This window comes from Dromiciops gliroides, chromosome 3 (assembly GCF_019393635.1).
Source record: "Dromiciops gliroides isolate mDroGli1 chromosome 3, mDroGli1.pri, whole genome shotgun sequence".
NCBI classification, from domain to species: Eukaryota; Metazoa; Chordata; class Mammalia; order Microbiotheria; family Microbiotheriidae; genus Dromiciops; species Dromiciops gliroides.
Genome location: NC_057863.1, coordinates 338587557 through 338608039, shown reverse-complemented (window position 1 = coordinate 338608039; position 20483 = coordinate 338587557). Strand labels below are relative to the sequence as shown.

At 37.3% G+C, this 20483-nt stretch overlaps 1 protein-coding gene across 3 annotated transcripts in view; it reads left to right on the top strand.

Annotated features, from left to right (window-relative positions):
* The window catches only part of OSBPL11 (oxysterol binding protein like 11), an 89534-nt gene that overhangs the window by 23208 nt on the left and 45843 nt on the right, over positions 1-20483 (top strand). For all 3 annotated transcript variants that reach the window (XM_043997245.1, XM_043997244.1, XM_043997246.1), the window contains exons 3-4: positions 18099-18274; positions 19280-19359. In XM_043997245.1, the coding sequence (XP_043853180.1) occupies positions 18099-18274; positions 19280-19359 (256 nt within the window). The remainder of the gene's footprint in view (positions 1-18098; positions 18275-19279; positions 19360-20483) is intronic.

Sequence of the window (20483 nt, the reverse complement as noted above, 5' to 3'; positions counted from 1 at the left end):
CCCCGGGCAAGCCACCCAACCCCAATTGCCTCACCAAAAAAAGAAAAAAAAAAGAAAAGAAAAAAAATGTGTTTCCATCTATTTTCAGATACTATCACTTCTTTCTCTGTAGATGGGTTGCCATTTTCATAAGTCCTTCAGGGTTATATTGGACCATTGCCTTGCTAAAAATAACTACATACTTCCCAGCAGATCATTTTACACTATTGCTATTATTTTGTATACAGTGCATTTCACTCTGCTTCAGTTCATGTAGGTCTTTCCAGGTTTTTCTAAAAGTATCCTGTTCATCATAACCTAAATAAAGTACCTTAAACTTGACAAAGAATTTTCTTCATATTAGCCCAGCAAAGTCATCATAACTATTTCCCTCCATCCTATTCCCTTCCCATGATATTTACTCTATTTTCTATCTTCTTTTAAACTATTCCTCCTCAAAAGTATTTTACTTCTGACTGTCCCCTCCCCTACTCTGCATTCCCTTTTTTTTCCACCCTTCCTTTCTTATCCTCTTCCCCTCATACTTTCCTATAAGGTTAAATAGATTACTCCTCCCAACTGGGTGTGAATGTTATTCCCTCCATGAGCCAACTCTGATGAGTTTAAGGTCTTTGAGCTAATTCTGTGTTCCAAATTTTCTTCCTCCCTCTCTCCTCAACCCTCCCTATGAAATCAAGCAATTCAATATTTCATACTTGTGCCATTATGCAGAACATCTTCACCTTCCTTGAAAGTATTTTGCTTTTTACTACACTCTCTCCCAGAATCTGCCCTTCCCTCCTTCCCCTCTCCGCCCCCCTTATCTCTCTTTCCTCCCTCAGGGCAAAATATATTACTATACCCACTTGAGTATGTATGTTAGTCCTTCTTTGAATCAATTCTGATGATATTAAGGTTCACTCACTCCCCAATTCCTTCCCCCTCTTCCCCTCCCCTCCATAAGCTTTTTTCTTGTTTCCTTCATGTGAACAACCTCTCCCCAGACCATCTTTCCCCTTCCCCCTCTCCCAGTCTATTTCTCCTACACCTCAACCCTATTTTAAGGATGTCATTATGGGTTAGTTAGGTGGCACAGTGGACAATGCACCAGCCCTGGACCCAGGAGGCCCCAAGCCCAAATCTGGCCCCATACATAAGACACCCCACAAAGAACAAAACATAACATCCCTTCTTATTCAGTTCAGACCTGTGTCCTCTGTATTATCTTCCCATATAGGAATGTTAACAGTTTGATCTTTTAATATCCCTCATGAAGTCTTTTTCCTGTTTGTCTTTTTATGCTTCTCCAGGGTCTTGTATTTGAAAGTCAAATTTTCTATTCAGTTCAGGTCTTTTCATAACAAATGCCTGAAAGTCTTCTTTCTCCTTGAAGTTCCATGTTTGCCTCTGAAAGATGATGCTTAGTTTTGCTGGATACATGATTTTTGGGTCTAGTCCCAGTTCCTTTGCCCTCTGGAATATCATATTCCATGCCCTCTGGTCCTTTAATGTAGAAGCTGCTAGATCTTGCTTTATCCTTATTGGAGCTCCACAGTATTTAAATTCCTTTTTTCTAGCTGCTTGCAATATTTTCTCCTTGACCTGGGAGTTCTGGAATTTGGCTATAATATTCCTGGAGGTTTTCCTTTTGGGATCTCTTTCAGGAGGTGATCGGTGGATTCTTTCAATTTCTATTTTAGCTTCTGCTTCTAGAATATCAGGGCAATTTTCCCTCACAATCTCTTGGAGGATGGTGTCTAAACTCTTGTTTTGGTCATGGTTTTCAGGTAGTCCAATGATTTTCAAATTATCTCTCCTAGATTTATTTTCTAGGTCAGCTGTTTTTCCAAGGAGATATTTCACATTGCCCTCTATTTTTTCATTCAATTGGATTTGCTTTACTGTGTCTTGGTTTCTCATAAGGTCACTAAGCTTCCATTTGTTCAATCCTAATTCTTAGGCAATTATTTTCAGCAGACAGTTTTTTAATCTCCTTTTCCATTTGGCTTTTCAAACTGTTGACTTTTTTCTCATGACTCTCCTGCATTGCTCTCATTTCTCTTTCCATTCCTTCCTCTCTTTCTCTGCATCTTCGTTCTATCTCTCCTACTTTCTCTTCAAAGTCCCTTTTGAGAGCTTCCATGGCCTGAGACCAGTTCATATTTTTCTTGGAAGCTTTGGATGTTGGAGCTTTGACCCTATTATTATCTTCTTCTTCTGAGGATGTATTGTGGTCTACTTTTCCCCCAAAGAAGTTTTCGATGGTCTTCTGCTTTCTCTACCTACTCATCCTGGCTTACTATTTCTTCACTTTTTACTCCTTCTTAAAGTGTAGCGCTGCTTCCAGGACACCCTGTTTGTGCTACAGCGTGGCCCAGGGGGGTGATTAGGCTTCTTCTCAGCCTGCCAGGCTTATGAGTAATCACGGCCGCTTTCTCTTTGACCCAGAAACAGAAGTCTGATTGAACACTGATTCTCTATGGTTGGAAGCTTGGCGTGCTTTTACCCCTCCCCCACTGGGCCACCACCACTCGACTCAGCCCACTGGTTCAGACCCAGGGCGCTTTGCCCCAACTCCAGTAGACACTGCCTCCACTTCACCCCGGCCCACCGCCAAACCCCCTCACCAGTCCGTGATCGGCGCCTCAGAAGCTGCTGGTGCTGAACTCTGACATGTGCTGGAAGCACTGTCCCTGGCTGGGTCCGGACTGCGCTGAGCTGTTCAGCGTGATCAGTAGGTGATCAGAATTGCCCTCTTTTGCGGAGAAACAGTCTCACTCTGTTCTTATGTGCATTAGGCTGTTCTGGGTTTTGATTTTTACCGCATTATTTGGGCGTGAATGGACGAATTTATCTGGAGCTTGTGGGAGTCACAGCCTCTCCTCCGTCATCTTGGCTCTGCCCCCCCAGTTTTTAAATTTTTAAATAAAATTTTATTATACTCAAAAATGTAGAAACCGTTCTTTGTTCGAAGGCCTTACAAAAAACTGGTGAGGGGAAGGTTGGGGCAGGCTACACTTGGCTCTTAGGCTGTAGTTTGCTGACACCAGCTCTAGAGCTCTCATTTTATTTATATCATTTTAAACTCTTCATTTCTTCCAGGAATTCTAATTGACCTTATTACTAAGCTATGTTTTTTGTTTGCAGCTTTACCTTTAGAGGTTGTGGAATCATTCACTTTTTTGTTTGGTTATTTACTCATTCCTTAAGCCTTATTTCTGGAATTGAGACTTTTTGTCAGGGCCATATTCTGCACAGTTCTTCAAGGAATTATGTGGCCTGTTTGCTTCTAATCTTATTATCTGGAGTCCTACTACTACTTCCTCCAGTTATTGAACACAGTTATCCTCAAGGACCTCAGGGGTGGCTCAGTACAGAGAACTATAAACTCTCAGTGTCCTAAGAAGTCTATTGCTACCTGCCTGGTCTGAACTTTGCTAGTGACATAGCAGCAGGCTTTACCCTGGTTGGAACTCCATAGCTTCTGTTGCTATGTTGAAAGGATCAAAGTGACACAGTTGAAGATTTACTCCAGATCTATAGGAGCTCCCTGTCTAGGGTACAAAGCTGTAGTTCCCCGCTGCAGTCCCTCTCCAGTGTTGTCTGACCTCTGGCTATTTCCTTCTACGTAACTGAGCTGGGAAAAAAGGTACATACTATAGTTTGTCCCTGGATTTCTCTATTACCACTTAGTCTGGTACTCTTTCTCAATCTTTCCTGGAGTAAATTGTGCAAGAGACCTGGACTGTACTGTTCTTCTTACTCTGTCATTTTTCTAGTTCTTGTATTTGATTAGTGATACACCCTATGAGAAGGCAGAGTGGTATGTAAAGAGAAGCTGACTACCATTATACTCCTGGAGAGCCCCTGGATGTCAGGACAAGTTCTAACTACTTTCTTATAATCTTCACATCTGTCAAACTGGTGGCTTTTTCTGATGACTGTTATGGCTTGCCAGCAAGGATTACTTTTCTTAGTGTCTAGTCTGTATTCAGCTGGTTCTTATTATAATAGTAAGTTACAATTGACCATAATCTAAAACCTCCATTGCCTTTTCTACTACTGTTACTGATAGAGAAATAAATAGGATGTTTCATCCAGGATATTCTAAACTTGTAGAGGCAACAATGCCAGTGAGGAAAGGACCTAGGAACTATCACATGATATGATCTTCCAGAGTTTTTAGGGGTCTTCTATTAGTGCTTCTATTAGTGCACTAAGCCATAAGTTTTGTAAAGACTGCAAGCATATCAGTAAGAATGATATCTATCATAATTCTATCAGTGCAACATGGCATCGAGGGATATCAGAGTATGGACCCACATGTCAGAGAAGAGAAAAGGTGGGGAATGTTCCATGCTACAGTAAAAGGACACAGCTTCGTGGAAGGAGACAGATTGTGTCAGAGTGCCATTTCACTAATATTTTTGGTATCATGTTCCTGACCTCCACTCAGCTCTTCCTTGAAATCCCTATTCTAGCTCTCAGTTTCCTACTCCAATCTCATATCCTTTGGAATGATGCTCATAAGAAACTTAAACCAGTCCAAGTCTTTGGTTTCTTATTTGCCTTTTAACACCAGCCATTTTGCCCCTCAACCCCCAGTTTTCAGGATTACCCTAATTGGCAGCATGTTGAAGTCCCCATGGATCCAACATAAGTGATTGTTTTCTGCCTTAGTCTAAAATGCCTGTCTTAAGCAAAGAAATCCTCTGTTAATAATTAAATAATTAGTTCCTTGGTTAGAGAAGTAATCGAGATTCCATATAGACTTATTGTATAGGCTTCTGTTTAGTATTATAAGATTGCAGTGATAAATTATTTTGTTCATATACTTCTTATTCAGGCTAGAGAAAAGACCAATAACTAATTAGTTCCCCAAATCTAGGGTTTAATGCATAAAGCTTTGATAGACTCAATTATAACATCCATGTCCATTAAAATTTTTAAAATAAATCCATTAAAAAAATATAAAGGCCAAAAGCAACAAATTACCTCCAGATATCTTGTCTATATGCATACAAGTTGGAGAGATTTTTTTTTTTTTTAAAGACACACCACTTTAGTTTTGTCAGGAAGCTGGATCTGTATTAAATGAGAATACTTTTCAAGATGTTTCCTGGTAGCTTCAAAAGAAGTCTTTTGGTATTAACTGAAGTGACTAGTCTTCTACTACTAAAATTTCCTTCCCAGAAGGTTAGAGTTTTAGAATGGGTCTTAAATTCTAAACCAAAAATAGACTGTAAAGTCTTATACTTTTCCTATAAACTATCTTGGTCATTCATAAGAATCCTTATCCAATGCCTCATAGTTCTTTTTTTTTTTTTTTTGCTGGGCAATGGGGGTTAAGTGACTTGCCCAGGGTCACACAGCTAGTAAGTGTCAAGTGTCTGAGGCCTGATTTGAACTCAGGTACTCCTGAATCCAGGGCTGGTGCTTTATCCACTGCGCCACCTAGCCGCCCCCTCCAGTGCCTCATAGTGGTACAAGGTGGCACACTATAAGTGCTATGTAAATTGTTGTTGCTGTAACTGTTGTTATTGCAGTGAACCTGGCTTCTTGAAGGTTTATCTCAGTACAGTGCAAGCTCTGACAGGTTTTGTCATTCTGGACTAACTTCAAGTACAGTCTTAGTGACAGGCTGTATCTGGGGTTTAAGGACTTAGCCTAGTTAAGTTTGGAGAGGTTTTCCACCAATAAACTGATACTAAATGATGATTTGGCAGGGGGGCCTTAAAGACATATGAAATAAAGGAAAATAGAATATGTTCTTAAATCTCTGCATTCCCTTTTGCTTCTGCAGTAATAGTGGAAAGGGATTCAGGGGCTGCTGAGAATCAGTTTTTCAGCCATCTATAAACATTAATTTAACCAGTGATAATCTAAATGACTATAGATAGTTTTCAGAAGAAGAAATCAAAGCTATATGTTCATATCCTCTGACCATTTATCAATTAGGAAATAATTTGTATTATAAATTTGACTTGGTTCTTTATCTATTTGAAAAACGAGGTCTGAAACTTGCTGTAAGAATTTTTTCTGCAGTTTTCTGCTTTCCTTCTAATCTTGGCTGCATTGGTTTTATTTGTGCAAACTTTTTTTTTTCCTATTTATTTATTTTTGTTTTTGTTTTTTTGGTGAGGCAATTGGGGTTAAGTGACTTGCCCAGGGTCACACAGCTAGTTAAATATTAAGTGTCTGAGGCCGGATTTGAACTCAGGTACTCCTGACTCCAGGGCCGGTGCTCTATCCACTGTGCCATCTAGCTGCCCTTGTGCAAACCCTTTTTAATTTAATCAAAATTATCCTTTTTATATCCTGTAATCCTCTCTATCTCTTGTTTGGTCCTAAATTCTTCCTTTACCTGTAGATCTAACACAGGTAAGCTATTTCATGGTCCCCTAATTTGCTTATGACATCACCCTTTATGTCTAAATCATGTACCCATCATGACCTTATCTTGGTATAAGGTTCTGCCAAACTACTTTCCAGTTTTTCCAGCAATTTTTGTCAAATAGTGAGTTATTGCCCAAAAGCTTGGAACTTTGGGTTTATCAATCACTACATTACTGTGGTCATTTACTATTGTGTATTGCATACCTAATATTCCATTGATCTACCACTCTTTCTTAGCCTGTACCAGATTATTTTGATGATTACCGCTTTGTAATGCAGTTTGAGATCTAGTACTGCTAGGACACCTTCTTTCACAATTTTTTTTCCATTGATTCTCTTGGTATTTTTGACCCTATGAATAATTGTGCTGATCACATCAAATCCTAGAACGCTATAGGTACTCATAAATGAGTTTCACTATTATATCTTACACCTCCCCAATTTTGGAGAAAAGGAAGTGAATAAAGAAAGCCTATGCTTAAGGTTATAATGTATAATTCAATGAACAGTCCATTGAGTTGGTTTCTAAGTATGTATATGTTGGATAGACGTTGCTGATGGTCTATGAATTGGGCTCAATTAAATGGGAAGAAGTATGTGGACTGGATTGCCTTAGGAAGATTGTGCAGTACTTAAGTAACCCCAAGTTTCTCTCTGAAACAAAAACACATCTTTAGTCTTCCAAAGAGAGATAGTGTGTACAAGATAGAAGGTTGGCTTTAAAGTTAGAAAGGTCTGGGTTCAAATTCTGCCTTTGACCTATACTAACTTTGATCATAGACATGGCACATAACTGCTCAGTACTTCAGGGAATTCTTTTAACACTGTAAGTTAGAGACAAATTGTTGATCATTATCATGGTTTGGGGGCTGGAGTTTGGCATCAGAAATTTCTTACATTGAAGAAATCACTGCTCTGGACGCCCTCAAAATTCTACAGCCTGTTATTGGAAATAGAACAATCTCCAAAGGATCAAAATTTCTGATGACCCAGTGGCCAATAAAATGAACACACAATGGGTGAAAGTAGGCTTACAGTGTATTGCCAATGAAGACTTGTGAAATACTCTGCTAGTATTGTGGTATGTCTGCTAGACATGGAATATGTCATTCTCCAAAGAATTTAAAGTGGAGAGTTATATGGTAAATGTGAGCAAGCCTCAGCAAATAATCATTGAGGAACTTTAAAGAGACCCAAGAGTAAATAAAAAAATATCATCAGGTAAATTTTATGATGAGAAAATGGGCTGGTTACCTGGCAAGGGATGACAGGCAAACAGCCTGAGTGTTCTAGTATCCTTGTGAAATCAGGAAAAAGTGAGGAAGTCCAAGCATGTCAGAAGGGATCCCATGTGGTAGACTTATGGGAGAAGACAGATAAGACATTGGACAAATGGCTCGTTTACACATATTTGTTTGTGAAAAAGAATACAATTTAGTGAGGTTATGATGGCAATTTAGGTCTTTGCCAATTGAAAATACAGAAGGTTGATCCTTGAGGAATCCAGACTTAGTAATATGGATTGTACAAGGAAATGGTAGAAATTATGCAAAACCTCTCACTGCAGGCTATGAAAATTTAGTACCTAGCAAGATGTGACTGGTGGCTAGAATTAGATGTTATATCAACCACTACCTTTCATTAACTAACAGATGAAAAATTCTAGACTAAAATACAGACCTCAGTACATACTAGAGAAATTAACCAGTAACTGTACTGGAACCAGATTTTTATCATAGACCAAACTGTTGCCCACATTTGCCTAGGTCTTTCATCCATAAAAAAAACCTTACTATTTTAATAGATATTGGCATAACAAACACTTCCAAGCTACATGGAACAAAAAACTTTATAGGGACATGGTAGAAGGAATAGGAGTAAATAGAGAGTAAGTAGCTGTACACCCTAATACATTTATTCATGTAGAAAAAGCAATTATTTTATCCACCCATGCCATAATCTGTAGAACATGAAATATAAAAGAATAATAGACTTGTGACTTGTCCTGGAACTGTATCACAAAAGAGAAGAGAACAAGATAATAATAAACATTTATTTTTGCTTTGAGGTTTGCAAAAAGGTAGGTGTGTGTGCGTGTGCATGTGTCTTATTTAGTTACAGATGTATTGAATCATTTTCGAACTGGGCTTATAGATGTCTTGTCATGGCAAGGATTTTAGTTAACAGTTTTATTGAGTTACAGTATGTGCTTTGGGACCTTTTCCTTTCTGACTCAGCTCCAACTCAGGTTGAAGAATATTATCCTTCAAGGGTTGCCAATAGCTCCTCTTATAAGCATTAGCTTTTTTTTTTTTTTTTTGGTGAGGCAGTTGGGGTTAAGTGACTTTCACAGGGTCACACAGCTAGTAAGTGTTAAGTGTCTGAGGCCAGATTTGAACTCAGGTCCTCCTGAATCCAGGGCTGGTGCTCTATCCACTGTGCCACCTAGCTGCCCCATAAGCATTAACTTTTAAAAAATAATAATAAGCATTTTTATTTATAGTTTTGAGTTCCAAATTTTATTCCTCCTTCCCTCCCTGAGGCAGTAAGCAATCAGATGTGGGTTAACATGTGCAATTATATAAAACATTACCATATTGGTCATTTTGTATAAGAAAACTTGAATAAAAGAAAAAAAAAGAAAGAAAGTGAAAAATAGCCTGCTTCAGTCTGTGTTCCATCAATATCAGTTCTTTCTTTGGAGGTGTGGATAGTATGCTTCATCATCAGTCCTTTGGGATTGTCTTGGATCATTATATTGCTGAGAATAGTTAAGTCATTCACAGTTCTTCATTAAACAATATAAGCATTAACTTTCACTAGGCTTAAAGCAATAATTTTAATTCAGGGGTTGTTTATCTTTTCAAGGGGGCTGTTTTTTAGGTAACAATAGTAACAACAATAATAATGACTAACATTTATGTAGTGCATCCTATGTGCCAGGCACTATGCTAAACACTTTACAATTGTTGCCTCATTTGATCCTCACAGTCACACTGGAAGGTAGGTGCTATTATTAACCCCATTTTACAGATGAGGAAACTGAGGTGAACAGGTGCAGTAACTTGCCCAGGGTCGTACAATTAGTAAGTGTTTTTTTTTAATTCTCACAAAAAGTTATTAGCAAAATAATTGAAAATCTAAATAACAAATGTAACCCTTGAGTTGGATGCTCTCTCCTGTTCCAGGTTTCCACATCTACGAAGAACTCACTTTTCTGATTCATAGTTCCCCGCACATGAAACAGTAGTGTCCCTCAAGAATTGTCACTAACTTCTCTAAAAGCATTCACTCTCAGAAGGCTCAAAACATAAAACAGTCTTATTTACAACTTGTTGTTGTTTGTCTTTCTTTCTTGAAGAGGACATCAAGAAGGTGTTTTCATGACTTGCACTGAATTGGATTTAAGTAAAGGAGGGCTGTGCAAAGTGCCCAGCCTCACTCTCTACTCCAGAGCCATCTGGTCCAGTCACAAGATATAGATCAGGATGACTGGAGTTGGCCCCAGATATTGAAGGCATTTGGGGTTAAGTGACTTGCTCATGGTCACACAGCTAGTAAGTGTCTGAGGTGAGATTTGAACTCAGGTACTCCTGACTCCATGGCCACTGTACCAATGGACACAGAAAGGACTAGCATCTGATACCATAGAAAGTTGACATCCATATAGTTCCCATTGTGTCCAGATAATGGAATGTGATAGATGAGATTTAGCAGATACTCAGGGGCCCACCTGGAGATTAATTTAAACTGATTGAATTGGATAAGGCAACTGAATGGATTACTGGCTGGTACTTAAGGGTACTTAAGAAAGTAATTGTTCTCAGAAGCTAACAACTTTGAACTTTGACCACCTTCGGGCCCAGTGAACCAATGAATTTGACTGACACTAGCCAATCAGCTTGAAGAACCTCCCATTTCTGGGAGGGGAACAGGAAGGAGGAAGAGGACACTGTGGAGAGAGCTTGGCCTCTTTGGCTGGGAGACACTGTGGTGGCAGGGAACTTCACACGGGAGTTTAGGAAGGCGAGGATTTCAGGCTATAAGAAATCTGTTCTCAGTCTTTCTCTTTTACTACCTTTTGACAAACCCTTAAAAAATCTAAACTCGTTTACCAGTGATTTTAGTCAGTTTCCCCCCAAAACTGGGGGGACAGATTAGAACCCACATTCAGAATTTTAAATTACACACCATTTTTTATAGTCCAGCCTCAAGGGGGGAGGCCGTGTTCTGTCTCTTGTAGCTACCTTTATCTCCTAGCAGATAGTGGTCAGTCCCCCCAGATTTTCTTCACTACTCTCCTTATGTCAGACTTATTTGGCTTCAGCAACAACAACACTGCAACTTCCTTTAGCTCAGTAATTACCACAGCTGTTCGGTGTAACTTAGCTCCTTTTCTGCAGTTGTGTAACTTTCCAACAGATGGTGATCTTTGCTTGCCTATGCTAAGGAACCAGTTCTTTAGCCCCTGGCCAGTAAAGCAGGAAGCACTTGGAAGCCTCTGCTTTACCAGCAGTTTTTGCAGATTAAAAACATATCCTAGGCCAGAGTGCTTCTGATTAAAAGAAAAACAAAACAAAAACAAAAAACTTTTATCTCCCATGTCAAAGGGTTCTTGGAGATGCTGTGAAACTATTCCCTCTTTATACTGTTTAAGCGAGATTTATCTTCAACCCAACACTGGTTTTTGGATCTTCAGGACTGTTTGTCTTTGATAACTTTTGTATCAGCACTCCTTAGCTCCTTCAATTCCATAGTTCAGGAACTACTGTTTTCATACTGGTTCTCTTATCTCACCTTTCCCCATTTTTCTTCAAAGTATCTGGGTGGGCTTATTCAGATTATCTCAGGACTACTTTGAGAAAGAGCTTCTAGAAAAGGAGGGAATGAAATGGAGCTAGCTAAACTGGAGGAGGAAGTATGTAATCCTCTCAATACAAATAAGGTGAAAATGGTAAAAGGTACTCCTCCCCTCCTCCAGGTGAGAAGATTAGAGTATAAGGCTATGAACCGTAGCTCCTTTTTTATGCTGGTTATACCTTTCAGAAACTCAAGCTGTCAAGCCAAAAGTTTGGACGTTATATACCTGATAGGAAGATACATGCAATCTATTAACTTTGTTGCCAAGGTCAATTGATTTTTTACTCTGCCTGTTTTATGGGATCATAAGCTCTTAGATTTAGGGCTGGAGGAGATCTTAGATGTTACCCAAAACTGGCATCAATAGCAATAGTAATTATTTTGAAAAACACAATCCCATTCACAATCTAAGGTACAATTATTTGTTGTATATTTTCCTCTTTTATATTTTTCCTCACTATCCTTCTTACCCTAATTACACTATCCCTCCTTACTCTTCTGCTTTACTTCTACCCACTATCTTGCCTTCCTATTTCTTAACCTACACAACCCTCTGAGTCCATCCCTTATTCTCTCCCCCCACCCAATCCCCTTTCCCTCTTATTTCTTTCTGAATTTAGAAGACTTTTATACTCTTCTAGACATATATGTTGTTCCCTCTTTAACCCATTCCTGATGAGTAAGGTTCCAACACTACCTGCCCCCCCCAGCTTCTTCTGTATCAATTTTTCTTTTTGTGCCTCATTTGTATGAGATAATTACTCCTTTTTATCTTTCCAAAGAGTTTTTTTTATTTCTGCAAAGTCGTAGGCCACAAAATAAATATTCAAAAATCCACAGCATTTTTATGTAATAATAACAAAATATAAGAATCAATAATTGGGAAATTCCATTCCAAATAATCACAAAATACACAAGATATATGTAGATAAACTAAAAGGTGTTCTTTAAAGAAATAAAGGATAAACCAAATAAGTAGAGGAATATTCAGTGCTCATGGTGAGGCTATATCAATATAATAAAAATGGCAATACTTACTAAAATTATTTTATACTTTTTTTGCTACACCAATCAAATTACCAAGAGCAGAGCTTGATAAGAAATAACAAGTCATTTGGAAAAACAAAAGGTCTATAATATCAAAAGCAATGATGAAAAAACTAAGTATGAAGGACGAGCACTTCCAGATCTTAAACTATGTTATAAAACAGTGGTCATCAAAGCTGTTACTAATTAAAGAATAGAGAGATATATTACTAGAAAAGACATGGGAGATTTAGAAGCAATAGAACTCAATAACCCAGTGTTTGATAAAGTGGAAAACATAAATTACCTAGGGAAAAAGTCTCTTTGACAAAAACAGCTTAGAAATCTAGAAAACAGTCTGTCAGAAATTAGACTTAGACCAACAACTTATACCCTACACCAATATAAATGAATACTTTTATGGATATATGACCTTAATGTTAAAGATCATACTATGGGGCAGCTAGGTGGCGCAGTGGATAGAGCACCTGCATGGAGTCAGGAGTACCTGAGTTCAAATCTGGCCTCAGACACTTAACACTTACTATCTGTGTGACCCTGGGCAAGTCACTTAACCCCAGTTGCCTCACCAAAAAAAAAAAGAATACAGCTCTTACCCATACTTGTAAGAGGTATATGGTCTGTTTCTCTTCTATATTTTTATAGTATGATCTTTTTTTTTTTTTTGGTGAGGCAATTGGGGTTAAGTGACTTGCCCAGGGTCACACAGCTAGTAAATGTTAAGTGTCTGAGGCCGGATTTGAACTCAGGTACTCCTGACTCCATGCAGGTGCTTTATCCACTGCGCCACCTAGCTGCCCCAAGAGCTGCATTCTTAACCAAATAAAAGATAGAGGTAATTACAAAAGACAGAATGGATAGTTGACTACTTGATACTGAAAACCTTCTGCAGAGGCAACATTAATGCACCTAGGATAGGAAGGGAAGTGATCAAATGGGGAAAAAATCTTCGTTCAAATTTTTCTAAGGGTTTGTTATCCAAGATAAATTTTATATATGTATATATGTGGACATATGTAGATAAATTTGGTTAAAAGAATTACATTGTATTCATAGCCACATGAAAAAATATTCCAAATTTTTAATAATAGAAATCCAAATCAAAACAACCATGAGGCTTCATCTTTACATCCTGCAAATTAGCAAAAAAGTGTTGAGGAGAATGTGGAAAAATAGGCATATTAATACATTGTTGGAACTTACACTCTATTCGATTCTACCACCTCTCCACCCAGAGAAGGGGGAGGGGTGAGCAGGTACAACATCCTTCACTTTCAGTTTTAGTCACATCATGGTCAGAGACCTGATGTCTCTCAGTAGTGTTTTGCTTTGCATTATTGTAGTCATTGTATGAATTGTTTTCCTGATTCTGCTCAGTTTACTTCAGTTCTTTCCAAGTCTCCCAAGATTCCCTGAATTCTTTATATTTGTTTTTTTCTTAGGGAACTTTAATTTTCTGTTGTATTCAAATGCCACTAATAATTCAGTCATTCCCCATTCCATTGGCACTCCTTTTCTTTCCAATTCTTTCCTAACACACAAAGGGCTGCTATAAATATTTTTCTACATAGGGGGACTTTTTCCTATGTCTTTCACTTCCTTCATATAAGTGCCTAAGGCATTAGGGGATGCAGTATATTGACTTTTCTAGTATTTTGCTAAATAATTCTCTAGAAGAATTGGACCAGTTCACAGCGTTAGAAGCAGTACGTTAGTGTGTTTGTCTTCCCATCGCCTTCTCCACATTTACTATTTTGTCATCTTTGCCAACCCAGTGAGTGGGAAGTGAAACCTCAGAGTTCCTTTAATTTATATTTCTTTTATTATATTTAGAAAATTTATTCATATGAATGTTTTATATGGCTGTTTATATTTGCATTTTTCTTTTGAAGATTTCTTGGGAAACTTTACATAATTTATTTTTTCTTCAGTATCAAAAAGGTTTTGTTCTTATATAAAGAAATAATTTAAGGATTAGATATTAACTTTCTGAAAAATCTCTTAAATGTTAATTTACTGGGGGTTTTCTCTGAAAGGCCTTTGACTTACATATATTTCCTAATTTTCTCATTTTAGTTCTTTGAAGGTAAGAGTTGCATCTCTCCATAACATTGGAAAATTGTAATTTAAAACCACCATTTATTTATCATTCAGCTTTTAAAAGTATCTACCCAGTCGTTTGTTTTTTTCAATTAGTTAGGACATAGTGGAGGAGAGAGAGAGAGAGAGAGAGAGAGAGAGAGAGAGAGAGAGAATCTTCTGCCTTCTCCTCCCCTCCCTCTTACTGAAGTGGGAGTGAATAGAATATCCCATTTTAAACTTTCCTTCCTGTGTGGATTATGTGTCCTCATATATTTTTAGCCCTACTGCAGCCCAAATAGATTTTTTAAAGTTCCAAATAAAAGTCACCCCCTGTATTGCATTTTTTTTAGGTAAAGATTTGTTGTGATAGAATTACACTCACACTATTTAACCAATTCCTTTGGCTTTTCCCAAGTAGATAAAGTACAGGATTTTTATTTCAAACTTGTTTCTTTGCCATCTATAGAACTCTCAGACAAAAAGGGGAAAAATAAGATTTGTAAAGTGGCAGTTTATGTTTAGCTATAAATGCTAGCCCACATTAATCTTTTCAGCAAATATTTTTGTGTATCCCTATTATGTGTAAGGCACTCAGTTTAAGTACATGGGGAATACAATGCATAGATACAGTTTTTGCCTCCAGGGAGTTTATAGTCTATTGGAGGAGATAGGGCATGAACAGAAAACTGGAATACAAGGTGGAAAGTGAAATTTTAATAAAATAAGTGAAAGTTTGTGAAAGTTTAGAGAAGGGAAAGGTTACTTCTAAGTGAGACAAATCAAGAATCCCATAGAAGAGGCAGCAGCAGGTAAACTGAATCTTGAAATGTGAGTAGCTATTGGATGTGTAGAGTTGAGGAGAGCACTTATAATTAGGAAGAAGACTAAGTTTTAGGGGAACACAATGATCTTGATTTGGGGAATATTGAGATTGAGGTACCAACAGAACAGCTACTTGGTAACTTCTCCCCTCTTTAATATTTTTTGGGGGGACTAAGTGACTATATTACTATACCACATTATACAATTTATCCCTTTATTAGTAGTATATTGTGCTATTTGAAATACTACTATCTCATTCATTTCCTAACTAGATGGTAAAATTTGTTATTGAATAAAAGTCATATCTTATACCTCTACTTTTACTCCATGGTGCTAAGTTCATAGTAGTTTCACAGGAAATAATATAGCTGACATTTTTCTAGAGCTTTAAGTTTGCAAAGAACATTATTTGGGGGGCTTGTTTTCGGGGTTTTTTTTAAAGTACAGAGACTTAAAATTTTTTTTTCAGTTCCAAATTCTCTCCCTCCCTTATCTGTTGAGAAGACAAGAAAAACAATATCATTACAAATAATGTATAGTCAAGAAAACAAATTTACACACTAGTCATTTTTGTGCCTCCCCCACCCTCCCACCCCAAGAAAGAAAAGAAGGAAGGGAGGAAGAAAGAAAGAAAAAAAAGGAGAAATAAGCTTCAGTTTATACTCTGAGTCTTTAATTTTTCTATCTGGAGGCAAATAGCGTGTTCATCATAAATCTTTTGTTATTGTGATGGGTCATTGTGTTGATTGGAGTTACTAAGTCTTTCAGAGTTGATTTTCTTTATAATATTGCTGTTACTGTAGAGATTGTTCTGGTTTTGCTCATTTCGCCCTGCATGAGTTCATATGTCTCCCCAAGTTTTTCTGAAACCATTCCCTTCATTATTTCTTATAGCACAATAATATTGCATCACATTCACATGCCATAACTTACTCAGCCATTCCTCAGTTGATGGGTATCCCCTCACTTTCCAATTCTTTGCCAACTACAAAGGAAGCTGCTATAAATAGGAAATAATTAACAGGAGGAAAGCACTGGAATGCTTTTGGGATTTAGTTGAGACTTAAAGGAAGCCAAGAGGTCAGTCAAAGCAGAAAAGAAACAGTGTCTTTGGCGGGGAACAGCCAGGGACAATACCTGGAGCTGAGCAATGGATGTCTCACTGGGTTGAAGAGTATTTGTAAGGGACTTCGGTATAATAAGATTGCAAAGATCAGAGGGAGTTAGGTTATAAAGGACAATAGAGAGCTACTGGAGTTGATTGAATTAGGGAATGCTATGATCAGACCTGAATTTTAGGAAAATCATTTTAGTGGCTCAGTGGAAGAGGGATTGGAGCAGAGAGGCATGAGGCAAACAGACACATCCCCATGTGATGTTTAAAATTTAAATTGTGTGGTCGCCTTAAATTAGAATCTTTAGCATCAGTCTCTGGGCATTAAGCATTTATTAAAGCATACCACTTATTCACGTGGAATTCAGAAAGTTAAGAAAAGGCCTATCTAGCCTAGAGTTCCAACCTGGTTGGGTTCTTCCTCAAGTCCTCCACCATGAGCCTGCTTCAATCACGAACTCTCCCCAAACTGAGTATGGAAGCTTTTTGTAGGTCCAGAGCAGAGGTGGTCCTTACACAGTGCTTCAAGATGATTGGTAGGCATCATCCAAATCCATTGTTCACTGGACTTGAAGATGGTCTCCAGTTATGTTCAAAGTCTAGCTTCTGAGAACAATATCTTCTTAAGGGCTAGCCAGGTGTGATTACAATCTAGTTAACCTGAAGTAGGCTATTCAACAGTCAATCACTCTCACTTAATTCAATCAGTTTAGATTAATCTCCAGGTGGGCCTTTGAGTATCTTCTAAATCCCATTATTTTATCACAACCATCTATTACAGTGGTGCAGGTGTGAGGTGATGAGGGCCTGTATTAGAGTGGTGGCAGTGTCAGAGGATGTTATAATCAGTGAATAGATGGATTATTCCCATTTAATTTATTTATGCCACAGAATATCTTTGGATATTTTGGATGGTTATCTCCTTTAATTAATTATAATTAATTCAGGAGAGAAATCTTTCTTTGAAAGAGCATGGGTTCAGATCCCAACAATAGCTTACTTTGTAATTGAGGGAAAATTAATTTTTCTCTTTGGGGCCTCGTTTTTTTCCATCTATGAAATGAAAGAATTGGATTAAATAATTGTTAAAGTCTCTTCTTGGTCTAAATAAGATTCTTGATCATCCGTTTCTTTTTCTGCTGTACCAGAATCAGTAAATCTTGTTTTTTCTTCTGTTTTATCTTACATTAGTACTGGGGTAAGGTATTTGTATGACATAGTAGATGAGTGCTAAGCCTGGAATTAGGAAGACCTCAGGTCTTAGACACTCCCTAGCTATGTGACCCTAGGCAGTTGTGTGCTTGTCTTCCCATAGCCTCTCTAACATTGACTATTTCTCAGTTTTTTGTAATTTTTTTCCCTTTTGCTGAGTTTGAGCAAAACCTCAGAATTATTTTGATTTGCATTTATCCATTAATGATTTGGAGGAGCAAACTTAAATTTTTTTAAAAAGTTGTTTCCAGTTCTTTTGAGAACCATTGTTCCTATCCTTTGACCACTTAGCCAGGAGAATTTTTTAAAGAATTACTAAAAAGTTATCCTTATGCTTCCTACCTCTGTGTTATACATACCTAGCTAACTGCTTGCTTTACCCAACTCTCTCCTTGGTTCTTTTTCTCACATATCTCAAGAATCCACCACCTCTGCTAATTTAGTATCCTTTCCCATTGGGAAATTTAAAGACATCTTTTGCCAAATACTTCTTAATGTTAGTGGATTATACTTTTCTAAAACTACACAGATAAGTTTTATAGGCAAGTTTTGAATGTTTAAAAACCCAGATTCCTCATCATTATAGGTTTTTTGTTTTAAATAATGAAGCTGGACTATTGGAGTACTTTGTGAATGAACAATCTAGAAATCAGAAGCCCAGAGGTACTTTGCATCTAGCCGGAGCTGTAATATCCCCCAGTGATGAGGACTGTCATACCTTCACTGTAAATGCTGCCAGCGGGGAACAGTATAAACTCAGAGGTAGGATATGAATGTTTAAAGTGAAAATTATTGTGATGGTTTTTTTTCTCACTGGAGGTCACCCCTATTTTGTTACAATGATTTGTTGTACTTTTTTTGTTTCCCTTTGACTTTTGGAGAACAGAAATTAATGAATTATTAAGCTAGTTGTGGGAAGAACACGGAATTCTGAACTTCTTCCTGAACTGAATTTGTGTATGAAGTAGTGATTTTTAATGAGTTTATAAAATCTTTTTAAGAATGAACCTTTCACCCAGGTGGTCATTTAACCAAGTATGTTATATGCGGGGATGCCTTTCCCCCAAAAAGCTTTAGTAATTATAATCTTTACTAAACAATATCCGGCTTATTGAGAAATGCATTTAAATAAAATTCTTTTTTTTTTTAAATGTTTGTCCTAAAGAAATACTCCATCCCTTCACTTGATCTGAGCCATTGGCCTTCACTATCTTACCCTATGATTAATATGCATATTTAGAATTCATATGTTTTTTAAAATAAGACAAATCTTGTTTTTAATAACTTTTCATTTTGAGAGTAGCTTGTGTTTTTATTAGATATATGTCAAATGTGTATGTAACACAACAACTGGGTTGTTCTGGTTGAATATATTGTCTGAGAGCTGAAGGCACAGTATCACCAAATATTTTGAGATGCTTTGTTTAATGCAAAAGTCTTCTTTGATTTTTAAAAATGTTTTTCAAAGAGAAGATTTTTCCTAAGAAAAACTACAGTTTGCAGTCAAATTGTGTTTTCTCCACATGTGGCTTATCCACTCTGTATAATATTGTGTGTCGAAAATTATTTCCTATATATACAGAAATGTCTAGCTAGGTTGGTGGGCTTCAGTTTTGCTCTTCCTTGTCAGGGATGATTCTTTTTGGATAAAGTTTTGGTTTTCAGTTAGTCATTTAAACTCTCTTCAGTGTTATAGGCAATCAAGTGTTGATTAAATTTCAGAGAAAAAGATTTAAAGGTAAATAATTTCTAGGTTGTCTTTATTAGCCACAGATGCTAAAGAACGACAGCATTGGGTCAGCAGACTTCAGATATGTACACAACATCACACAGAAGCTATTGGAAAGGTATGTGAATTGGATTGCAATGTTGGTTGATGAAACTAGTGAAAGTATATGGGGTTTTTTGTTGTTGTTTTGTTTTGTTTTTGTTTTTTAATGAGGCAGTTGGGGTTAAGTGACTTGCCCAGGGTCACACAGCTAGTAAGTGTCAAGTGTCTGAGGCCGGATTTGAACTCAGGTACTCCTGACTCCAGGGCCAGTGCTCTATCTACTGCGCCACCTAGCTGCCCCAAAAGAATATGTTTTTGAAGGGTGCCAGCGTACTTGAAATGTGAATCACAGATATAGATTATATGTATAGGTATATATCCATCTGAAAGGTAACAATCTAAGAATAATAGAAAAGAAAATATATTGAAAAATAAGCATACCTAGGGTATAATTTAAGCCTAGTATGTGCACTTTTCCTCATTTTCTAGAAGTTTTTCATAACAATCACAAAACGAGGTTGTAATGTGTAGTTCTCCAGCCTAGCTTTCAGAAAAAAAGTATAAAAAACTTTTATACTTCTAAGACATGGATATAATCAGTGATCAGAAAGTTGGGTTGTTCCAGGAGTAAATATTCATTAACATTTGAAAAATGTTCATTTAGATTTTGTATTCCTAAATACATTATTTTCTTTGGGAATGGTGGTTGAAGACAAGATGTTAATTGTTTAAATTTAATATTTCTTACTGTCAACACCAGTAATTATAGAGCTAAAATTAAAAGGCATAATGATTTAGAAGATTGAACTATGAGTCTATGAACCTTCTCCATTTGCTGTTTTTGTTCAATTGCCAACTCATTGTAGGATGTTGTAGTAAAAATTACTGTACCGGTTTGAATATAGGCAATTCCCAAATATATCCTGTACCCCTAAAATTAGGTCTCCTAGGGGGAGAGAGACCATATGCAGTGAAAAGTAGCATCAATTATAGTCCAGATCTGGGTTTTATTTGAGCTAGAGTTGGGTGGGGATGGAAGAGTATGGCCTATATCTAGACCAGTATGGGACTTCCATTTTGGATGCCTTTAAATTGTGCTATCCACAAAATCATATTTTTTCATAATTCTGAAGTATGTATAAATAAATTATATGCATATACATGGCGGAATGAGATTTTGAGGACTTTTTGTTTTAAAAA